Raw genomic sequence first — 11,305 nt, 5'->3', positions numbered from 1 at the left:
CTTTCACTTTATTAGAAAATGCTTACTGCAATACACAATACACTTTAGGCAGATGAGAGGTAAAAGGTAGCAGAGAAGACCCTGACCAAGCTGGAGTTCAGATTCTTTAATAAATCAAAATTCAGTCATGACAGGAAAAAACACTAACTGGCACTGCATTGCTAACAAACATCTTTATGTAAAATTACAGTACAGGATTGGCTTTCAAAGCCACATCACTGAAATCAGCTATTTATAGAGGGGAAGCATGCTTTTCCAGCAACTGCCTTAGCTGTGATCTTAATTTTTTTTTTGTTGAAGACCAGCATTATCTCCACTCAACCAAAAGCCCTTTCAAAACTCAAGTCCAGAGGATACAATAACTTTGACAGCATGTTAGCTTAACCTACACTGTTGTATTCTACTACAGTATCCTATGGCTGACACTGATCCATGAAAAATGACAAGTTTAAGCACCACACCATGCAGTCCAATCAGACCTGGTTAGCATGCTAGTGAGGTTTTCAAGTATACTTAATAAAACCAACAGTTCAGTCTTAAAATTATCCATCATATTAGAAGATGCAGTTCTCAGGACAAGTGGTAAGCATACAGGCACTTTTAAATATTCCGATTGTCTAACAACTGCTGTTTATAACACAAAGGCACTTTTCATTGAGTTTCTAAATATTTTGGGTGCATTCCACACCAAGTCATTCTATAAAATATTTCTGCTTGTTTTTCTGATAATATGCAGAGTAGAAATTGTATTTAAATTCAATACATTAAATACAGTCTCTTGCCAATAGATACAAGCAGTGCATCCCAGGCAAGTTGTAACGTTGTACAAGTAGTTTTCACTAAATACACGCACAGCAATTAATGTAATTGGACACTTTACAATGATTCAGTGACGGCCCACTTCACCAAGACATCTTCATTCCCTTTCCAACACAGGATTGCCCTGATCATACAAAAAAAAGTGCAAACAATTTCACATTAAAGGAATTTCACCAGTTCAGAGTCAACCATTTCTACTTAGCAACTTAGAATATACTCTCAAACTGACCAGAAGAGATTCCAGGCAGCACATGGTTCCAAAACTCACTCCTCTGAACTCAGGACGTCTTCTGATGGAGCACAGAAAGGATTATTCATTTTTTAAAAAAAGCTACTGCACCGGCCTTGGAAATTTAAAACAAAGCTTCAACATTTGTGGTCTGAACACTCAGCTAGCACCCTGTCCCACCACCCTTCTGTTGTCAGGTATGTTCAGTCTTTAGGAGCAATCATATCTGCCATGTAGTTTCAGGTCACATTTTAAAATATTAATTTGTACATTAACCACAATATACTGTTTCACACATCCACAAGTGAACAGGTTTTGCCAAATCTCCAGCCCTGAACACGCTATCAAATAACTAGACCAACGGAATGAATGGCCTTGATTCACTGAGTAATAAGCTTGGGGACTATTCATGTCTTGGGAAAGTTACTTTATATCTAATAGGACAATCTAGTTAAAATAATAAATGTTATCTTTTATATTTTAAATACTTTCAATTGCACTTACCATTTACAGGGGAAAAATTAGGGTAAAATATTAAAGTATAATAATATAAAATCACTAAAATAGTTCACATTTGTTCTTAAGCTGTTTTAAGGTAGAGCTGAGCCCATTTGTAGTTCACATGAACAACTTCGGCTGGACAGCAGCTGCAAACTGTTGAACCAGATGCGAGACAGCGTCTGGAGGGCTGTAAGGAATGCAAATACTGACATTTCTTTCATTTTGAAGCATCCCTGGACAAAGCTGATAGTGAAACATGTGAAAAACAATGCAGGATGAGGATGAGCACTCTGGCACTTTCTCATCTCTCACATTGGCATTAATGTCTAAAATCCAAATGTCACAATGGGCAACTTGTCCACACACACTAACTGCAACCTTCGTCTTGGCTATTAACTGAATAAACATTCACTTCAGAATCAGTACATCATTCTCCACAGATCCCTGTATCAGCCTGGAGAATCTATATAGAGTATTATAATAATCTTTTTCTCAAGAAAGTTCAGGTACTTTCACTTGCCTTAATACATCTTTAAAAAAGCCTTGAAAGGTGACAACATTGCTTCTTTTCCCTTCTCAATCCCACAAGCAAAACACCTCCAATAACTCAAGGACTTTCCAATTACAGGCTGTCATAGTGGAATATGAGGACCATTCTTTATGGAGAGGCTCCTGCTTTGCACAAGTCTGAGTAGACAGATTTCAGTTCCAACAGATGCTGTTAAAAATGAGGACTTGGCCCTCAGTCTTAAAAGACCAGCACTTTCCAGCCAGGGTACACAAAGGAACAACCAAAGTACAATGCCTCGCAGGGCTGGTCCAGCAACCAGTCAAACACCACTTCCCGGTTCCCTGAGCTGATAATCACTCGAAGTTTGAAGCTAGCAGCATCATTGGCAGAACCGAAGCTAACCACTTCCATGTCGAAAGTAACCAAGGATCCAGTGGAAACACAAGGAAGTTGATTGGTCATTTCTTTGCCATTCACAAATACTGCCCCTGAAAAGGAATAAACAAAAAAAAACAAACGTTAACTCCATACTTCCAGCACCAAACACTTCTCTCCCAACAAGGAGAGACTCAGCTATCCCTGTTACTGTTTCAACCTGGAAAATGTTTAAATGTATTCCTGATATCTTCACAAGAAAAATTCAGATACTTAACATGGCTTAATATATTCTTTTTAGAAGTGTTGAAAAGAAAGAAAACTTTTAAATATAGATATTGGTTTTATTTGTTATGTGTACATTGGGAATACACAGTGAAATGCGTTGTTTGTGTCAACGACTAACAGTCATGACTATGACCCAGGTTCAATTCCCATCGCTAACAGTAAGGAATTCTCCCCATGACTGCATGGGTTTCGTCTCACATCCCAAAGACTTACAGGGTTAGTAAGTTGTGGGCATTCTGTGTTGGTGGCAGAAGTGATAATTGCGAGCTGCCCCCTGCACATCCTCACTGTGTTAGTCATGGCCAAAGGACTAAAGATCTCACCTTGACCTTCAGTGTATCACTGCCAATGAATTACTCACATTCTGAAACTTAAAAAGACCAACCCAGTGGAAGGAGCAGGTTAAAGGGCGAGGATCCTGGGATGAGAATTTCACAGGTTCCCTCCATCGCACAGACACTGGTAAAGAGTGATGAGCAAAGCCCCAACGGACGGGAGTGGGACACTGTGTCAGAGTAGCCACTAAACAGGCCACATCCTCCACCTGGACATCAAGATGCTCAGGAAATATCCCCCTGGAAGTTGCACCCCATCCCGGCTTAGAATTTTTATGACTGTATGGAACAGTCATTTTCATGAAGATGGCGACCCTTCCAGATAGCGAATACCTTTGCTGAGGGTAGGTGTGTGTGGAAATTAAATGTTAGCCTTGCTGGCAATACCACCAGCCTTAGAAAATATTACAGAAGCCCAAGTGAGTCAGGATGATATGCAAGTTTTCAGACAACTGGTAAGCTCCCAGCTGCTTGGAAGCATATCCAATTCTGCTACCAGTTCCTGATGAGCAGACCACAACCAGTAAGGAGAGACAGCAATGGTAACATTAGTAAGGATCCAGTTACAGAGAACTGACAGTTGACACAGCTCAGCATATCACAGGAACCAGCCGCCCCTCCACCGACTCTGTCTATATTTCTTGGTGCCTTGGTAAAACAGCCAGTGTAATCAAAGACCCCATAGGACAGGCCCTTTCACCCATCTAGTCTATGCTGAACTGTTACTCTGCTTATTCCCATCAACTTGCACCTGAACCATCACCCTCCCATTCATGTATTTATTTATTCTTCTCAAATGTTGCAGTCAAACACACTTTCACTGGCAGCTTGTTCCACACTCAACCATCCTCTGAGTGAAGAACCCCTTCAAGTTCCCCTAAAATTTTTCACCTCATGACCACTAGTTCAAATCTCATCAAGTCCCAGTGGAAAAAGCTTGCTTGCATTTATCCTATCTATACCCCTCAATTTTGCATACCTCTCAAATCTCCCCTCATTCTCCCACACTTGAGGAATAAAGTTATAACTTGTTCAACCTTTCCCTTTAACTCGGGTCCTGGCAACAACCTTGTAAATAATAAAGGGCAAGTTTCATTACCGTTGGAGCTGATGCACACGGCTTTATCCCTCTGTAGTGAGTCACACCCATTCTGGGGCTCGACGCACACTCCAATACTGTCCCGCTTGTCCGGCAGGCCCGTTGCCTCCATCCTGGCAGCAGAGACAAAAGAGAATATTCCTCAGAACAAGGCTCAGTGACAAGTAAATTCCACACCACCCACCATCTTGGAGCTTTCCAAGGAAACACAGATGCAGTTTACGTTGTAGTAGCAGCAGCTGGTATGTGAGGCCTCCAAAAATGAAGATACAATATTGTTCTAATTTCAAGTAATTGCAGTCTGCTGGGGGAAACTCAGAAGGTCGAGCAGCATCTGTGGAAGGAAAGGAATTGTCAACACTTAAGGTCCCGATCCAGGATTTTGAAATGAGATGTTAACAGGTCTGGTCCTCCCACAGGTGCTGCCTGACCCACCCCGTTCCTCCAGCAGACTGGTTGTTATTGCAGAGAGATAAAAGATGAGGGTATCTGCTTCACTCTCAAAACACTGGAGGACCTCAGGTCAGGCAGCATCTGTGGAGGGGAATAAACAGTTATCATTTTGGGCTGAGACCCTTCATCAGGACTGGAAAAGAAGGGGACAGAAGCCAGAATAAGTGGGGGGGGGGGTGGGAGAGGAAGAGGAGATTAGTACAAACTGGCAGGTGATAGGTGAGACCAGGTGAGTGGGAATGTGGGGCAGGGGGTTGAAGTGACAAGTTGGGAGGTGATCGGTGGAAGAGGTAGGGGGCTGAAGGAGGAATCTGAAAGAAAAGGGCAGGGGACCATGGAAGATAGGGAAAGAGAAGGGGCACCAGAGGGAGGGAATCTGCTTTATTGTCAGAGACTAAGGGATCAATCGATTGGGAGTGGGTTTGGAATTCACAGCCTTATGCCTGGGGACTGGTGGGTGGGAGCAGGAAAGGGAATGCTTTCCTGTCTACCAGGCGGTCTCTTCCCAGAACAGCGATGAACTTGATCTGACCAACAGGGTGGGGTCTCGGTCTCTGTCTCCGTAGAGTTGAACTGGGAGGCCACTATGCTATGTTAAACATCCCTTTCCTCAGGTTGTGATCCAGTGGGTAATGTTCCCCTTGCCCTTCCAGCCCCCAATCCCCAGTCATAGAACAGTACAGGCCCTTTGGCCAACAATGTTTTGTGGTGACTTTTAAACCTACTCTGACCCTTCCCTTCCACATAACCTTCGATTTTTCTTTCATGCATGTCTCTCTGAGAATCTCTCCATAGAAATCGCTTGACCTGCTGAGTTCCTCCAGCATTGTGTGTGTGTTCCTTTGGATTTCCAGATTCTGCAGAATCTCTTGTGTTTAAGTCTCTTAATTGTCCCTAGTGTATCTGCCTCTACCACCACCCAAGCACCCACCACTCTAAAAAAACTTGCCTCTGACAATCCCCCTGTGCTTTCCTCCAATCACCTTAAACTATGTCCCCTCATTAGCTATTTACACCTTGGGGGGAAAAAGTCTCTGGTTGTTCAATCATTGTATGCCTCATATCATCTTGTACACATCTCTCAAATCACCTTTCACCCTGCTTTACCCCAAAGAGAAAAGCCCTTACTCACTCAACCTATATAAGATGTGCTCTCTGATCCAGGCAGCATCCTGATAAATGTCCCCTGCACCCTCTCTGAAGCTTCCACATCCTTTCTACTGGTGAGGCAACCAAAATAAATTGATCTATACGAACAGTATGCAAGCCAAGTTTTCACTGTAACCCTCAGGGGTTGTGACAATGATAAACCAATTCCAATAGAGTCTTAATGAATGCCAGAACAGTCTCAAGGGCATGAAAGGGCTTTCATTGGCTGTTTCCTAAGTTGTGATGTTGTCAAACTGATTGCCTTTTGTACCAGAAACTCAATACAAGTCACTTCACCTATTTTGTCAATGCTGAAACCGATGACAGTCGTGGTAAATGTACAGAATGAAGTCAAGAATTTGGCCATAAACAACTCACCGGAAGGTCAGGGTCTGCCCGCTGGTGTAGGTGGGCTCCTTGGAGTACAACACACTGCAAGTAGGGGAGTCATTCCTTAACGCCATGTCCCTGCGGCTGCTGAGACTGAAGCCTTCGCAACCCGTGATCCACTCTGCGGAGAAAGTTCAGTGTTGAGGCGCAAGCATCATCAGGAATTGCTCATCCATCAGCAGCCCTCTGGCCTCGGCCTGATGAGAGGGGCCCATCCCATCTCTACGGTAGTCCCCCCCTCCATCCGATCAGATTTACTCCTCTCCGCAGCAGAGGGGGCGGGAGAGCAGCGTTGGGAGGAGTGAAGGAAAAAAAAAAATCAGGCAATGCTCCTGCTGAGAAGTGAGGTGTGCCTATGTCACAGTGGCATACACGGGCAGTGGGTACCCGTGTCATAACGTCATTGAGGGAGAGGCATGCCTTGTCACAGCAAGGGCTGACGGGGTAGCGGAGAGGACATCGGGAGCACCAGTGGGGTTAGTGAGTCGAGGACTGTTACATTCATTCAGTGGGTGCGAGACTTGTCATACGGAGGGGATGAGACAGAAGTGCTGACTGACCGTGCGCACTCAGGGTGGTGTGTGCTGTCTGTGGAATGCTCCATGGGCTCCACTCGGAGTGGCCCTCCCCCCGGGCACACACACGGAAGGTGTAGTTGACATTCGGGTCGAGGTGCAAGACAACGAACTCTGTGTCGGGTCCGCTGTAGACATCCTCAAAGTGGCCGGATGCACTTTTACAGAACTGTAACCGATATTCCTGAGGCACAAAGTCATCATCTTCCTGAAAACAGAGCACACAACTCACGTCACACAAAAGAACTGCTCCTCCCCGTCTCCATAGCACTCACGCACAGTTCAAATCCCACTCACCGGCACTCCTCCCCACCATCTTTAAACCTATACCAGGCCATCTTTAAAAATCAACTTTATTTCTCACTTCTGCGTTGAAACAGATTGAAATGTGCTGTTGCGTCAATGACCAACAAAGTACACGTGTCAAGCAACACACATCAAAGTTGCTGGTGAATGCAGCAGGCCAGGCAGCATCTTTAGGAAGGGGTACAGTCGACGTTTCAGGCCGAGACCCTTTGTGAGTCCTGACGAAGGGTCTCGGCCTGAAACGTTGACTGTACCCCTTCCTAAAGATGCTGCCTGGCCTGCTGCATTCACCAGCAACTTTGATGTGTATTGCTTGAAATTCCAGCATCTGCAGATTTCCTCGTGTTTGCATTTTTAAACACAAGTGTCATCGTGCTTCCAGCCGCAACATCACATGCTCACAATTTACTGACCCTAACCTGTATGTCTTTAGAATGTGGGCGGAATCGCACAGGGAGATCACGCAAACTCTCAGTGGTGACTGAAAAGTGCTACAAGAACCGCTAACTACTGTACCACTTGTCTCATTGCTGCTGTTGGGCAGGAGGTACGGAAGCCTGAAGTCTCACAGCACCTTCTACTAGTCAATTTTTCCTTCGGCCTACCGCTGCAACAGAACACTACCACGATCATGCTTCTTGCTCCGCTAGCCTTCATTTCTATTCACTGTCGTGTATAGTTTACGTATACCTTACATTCTGCGTCTCATCTGTAGCTATGTGTACATGATGCAGCCTCGTACCATGGTGAGATAGGGGCATAACTGTCCTCAGCTCTGGTAGTCTAGGTAGACGAGATCTACAGTGAGATCCAACAGCCAGGAAGGCGATACCGCAGTGCTCTGTGGAGAGCAAAGGGGATGGCAAGAGATGGAAGACGTTATGGTCATCCACTGCAACACTTGTTGGTATCACCAGACCTGAACGTCTGAGGTCAGGAGGGTGCAGCTGCCCCAGTGCAATGGCATTTCCACTTCGATTACTCTCCCAAACAGGTCTCCTGTCATTGTTGGACACGATGTTTCAAACCAAAGCCCTTCACCAGGACTGGCTGGAGTCCTGATGAAGGGTCTCAGCACAAAATGTTAACTCTTTATTCCCCTCCGTAGATGCTGCCTGACCTGCTGAGCTCCCCCAGATTTTGTGTGTGTGTGTGTGTGTGTGTCTTATGAGTGGTGGTTACATGGTGCTCTGTGCCCGTGAACTGCTGCAAGTAAGTTTTTCATTGCATCTGCACCTACATGTACAGTTCTTGTCCAGCTGACAATAAACTTGACTTTGCACGGTGGGGGAACAGCTGATGCATTCCCAAGTCAAAGCTGCCCTGTCACCCTGAACGAGATGAGCTTAACCAGCTCCCAGAAGCCAGGATAGATTCCCTGAACTGATGGTAAAACAGCCCTTATAATGGAAAGGAACATGATCTGGATTTTAACCTCTGCTCTCTCAATCTGCTGCCTTCATCCAAATGAATGAGTATCACAGGAGCTTCATGGATCACATAATGTCTTACAGCGCCAGCGAATGCAATCAGCATTCAATTCCTACCGCTGTCTGTATGTTCTCCCATGACCACATGGATTTGCTCTGCAAGCTCTCATTTCCTCCCACATTCCCAAGACGTACGAGTTAGGGTTAGCAAGTTGTGGGAATGCTATGTTGGCGCTGGAAGCGTGGTGATACTTGTGGGATGCCCCCAGTACAATCCACAGGCTGGAGCAGTCATTGATGCAAACGATGCATTTCACTGTGTGTTTCAAAGTACATGTGACATAAGTTACTCTTATAAAAAAGGATTTTTTTGTGTTTAAGGGAAGGAAGAACAATGCTGAAAGGCCTGAATAGACCATCTACGCCCATAGGGACAGCACATTTCAGATAAGCTCCCAAATCAGATTGAAGCCCACACCAGACTAACTGCTGTTGATTATATTAGGTGGATGTGAAGAGACTGCAGGAGCTACCGACAGATAAAAGGAGAGGGAAGAGGGAGGAAATACAGGAGCCTCGCTGGAGATCTGCTCACCTTGCACCATCGGACAAGAATTCCTCCTGGCCTCTCTGTCAGTTCTTCTAACTGGACAGGAGGCTGAGACGCTATAACTCCATGGCTAGAGATTCGGTTCTTGACAAAATCAAGGAAAGATTCGTCCAACTGGACCGATAAACACGGCACCTCCACTAGGGAAGGGATTTCAGGCAAACTGGTTTAATGGAGAGAGGGGTCAGATATTTCAGTAAAATGCACTGCAGGTAATGAGCAACAAAAACCAATGAGGTATCCTGTATGTTTATCACCCCAAACCCTTCCAGTACTGTCACACCCTCAGACAAGTCAACTCTGGGGCTTCAACATTCAGGCCTCTACCTCTGGACTTCGAACTTTGACAGAATTTCATCCCTAAATTCACTGATCATGGTACTTTGACCTTTAGGCCTCACCTCTGGACTTAGCGAGCTGAGGAAATCACTGGTCTCCACCCCCAGTGCAAGCCTACCTGACCTCTGGGATCACCGGCCTTTTAACACTGAGTGCTCAGCCTGGACTTCGAACACCAGTTCCTGCCCTTGACCTCTAACTCTCCCTCATCCCTGTCCCTAAAATCTAACCTCACTATTATCCCACTTCTTTTTGATAAACGTCATCATCAAAAGTCTGGGTAGAAGGTATGGAGAGCCTGAGATGCCCAGTTGTCAAGAATAGCCTGATCAGGCATATTAATGCGTGGCTGAGAGACTGGTGTAGGGGACAGGGCTTCAGGTTCCTGAATCAATGGGGCCTCTTCTGGGGGAGGTACGACATGTACAAAAAGGACAGGTTATACCTAAACCCAAAGGGGTCCAATATCCTAGCAGGCAGGTTTAATAGAGCTGTTAGGGAGGGTTTAAACTAATTTGGCAGGGGGATGGGAACTGGAGTGATAGGGCTGAGTAAGGTGGAAACAGAAATAAATCAAAAATAACATGCAACAGAGATGATAGAAAGGACAGGTAAGCGAGGAGGCATAATCACAGCCAGTGGGATGATTTAGAGGGCAAGAGAGGCATGATGCAGTTAAAACAGAAAGCAGCAAATACTGGACTAAGAGTGTTGTATTTGAATGCACGAAGCATAAAAAATAAAATGGATGATCTTGAAATTCAGCTACAGATTGGCAAGTATGACATTATGGCCATCTCTGAAACTTGGGAGCTGAACATCCAAGGATATACAGTGTTATCAGAAAGACAGGTTAGTAGGTAGAGGGAGAGTGTGGTCGTGTGTATAAGAAATAATATTAAATCATTAGAAAGGAATGACATAGGATCAGAAAGTGTAGTCTCTATAGGTTGAATTAAGAAATGGCTAGGGTAAAAGGACCCTAATGGCAGTTGTATGGAGGCCTCTAAACAGCAGCCGGGATGTGGATTACAAATTACAGCCAGAGATGGTAAAGACATGTCAGAAGGGCAATGTCATGATAATCGTTGGGGATTTTAACATGAAAGTGGTTTGGGAAAACCAGGCCAGTACAGATTCTCTCTCTTGAGATCCAGTAAAATGTCTAAAGGATGGCTTTTTTGAACAGTTTGTTGTTGAGCCCACTAGGGAATCGACAGTGCTGGATTGGGTGTTGGCAATGATCCGAAGGTGGTAAGAGAGCTTAAGGTTAAGGAACCTTTAGGGAACAGTGATCACAATATGACTGAGTTCACTTTGAAATCTGAGAAGGAGAAACTAAATTCCAATGTGTTGGTATTTCAGTGGAATAAAGGAAGTTACAATGGCATGAGAGGGGAATTGACCAAGGTTGACTGGAAAGGGACACTAGCAGGAGGACAGCAAAGCAGCAATGGCTGGAGTTTCTGCAAAAAATATGGGAAGTGCAAGACAGATGTATTCCAAATAAGAAATTTTTGAATGGAAGGAGGACACCACTGTGGCTGACAAGTGAAGTCAGGGCCAAAGTAAAAGCAAAAGAGAGGGCATACAAGGATGCCAAAGCTAGTGGGAAGAGAGAATTGGGGAGCTTTTAAAAACTTGCGGAAGGTAATTAAGAAAGTCATGAGGAAGGAAAAGATGAATTATGAAAGGAAGCTGGCAACTAATATCAAAGATGATACTAAAAGTTTTTTAAAAATATATAAAGGGTAAAAGAGTGTTGAGGGTAGATATAGGACCAATACAAAATAACCCTGGAGATATTGCAATGAGAGATGCAGAGGAACTGAATGCGTATTTTGCATCAGTCTTCATCGTGGAAGACGTCTGCAGTATACTGGACATTCAAGAGTG

The 11,305-nt window shown here is 44.7% G+C and overlaps 1 protein-coding gene across 1 annotated transcript in view; it reads right to left on the bottom strand.

Annotated features, from left to right (window-relative positions):
* crlf3 (cytokine receptor-like factor 3) overlaps positions 1-11,305 on the bottom strand; it is a 69,525-nt gene continuing 58,220 nt past the window's right edge. Inside the window, exons 5-9 of the mRNA XM_063030666.1 lie at positions 9,056-9,233; positions 6,710-6,932; positions 6,138-6,270; positions 4,158-4,270; positions 1-2,548 (exon numbers count right to left, since the gene is read on the bottom strand). Coding sequence (XP_062886736.1) covers positions 2,298-2,548; positions 4,158-4,270; positions 6,138-6,270; positions 6,710-6,932; positions 9,056-9,233 — 898 coding nt within the window. The 3' untranslated portion in view covers positions 1-2,297. The remainder of the gene's footprint in view (positions 2,549-4,157; positions 4,271-6,137; positions 6,271-6,709; positions 6,933-9,055; positions 9,234-11,305) is intronic.

The sequence above is a fragment of the Mobula hypostoma genome, chromosome 22 (assembly GCF_963921235.1).
Source record: "Mobula hypostoma chromosome 22, sMobHyp1.1, whole genome shotgun sequence".
Classification (NCBI taxonomy): Eukaryota; Metazoa; Chordata; class Chondrichthyes; order Myliobatiformes; family Myliobatidae; genus Mobula; species Mobula hypostoma.
Note: the sequence above shows the minus strand (reverse complement) of the source record. Positions and strands in the feature narration are given on the sequence as shown.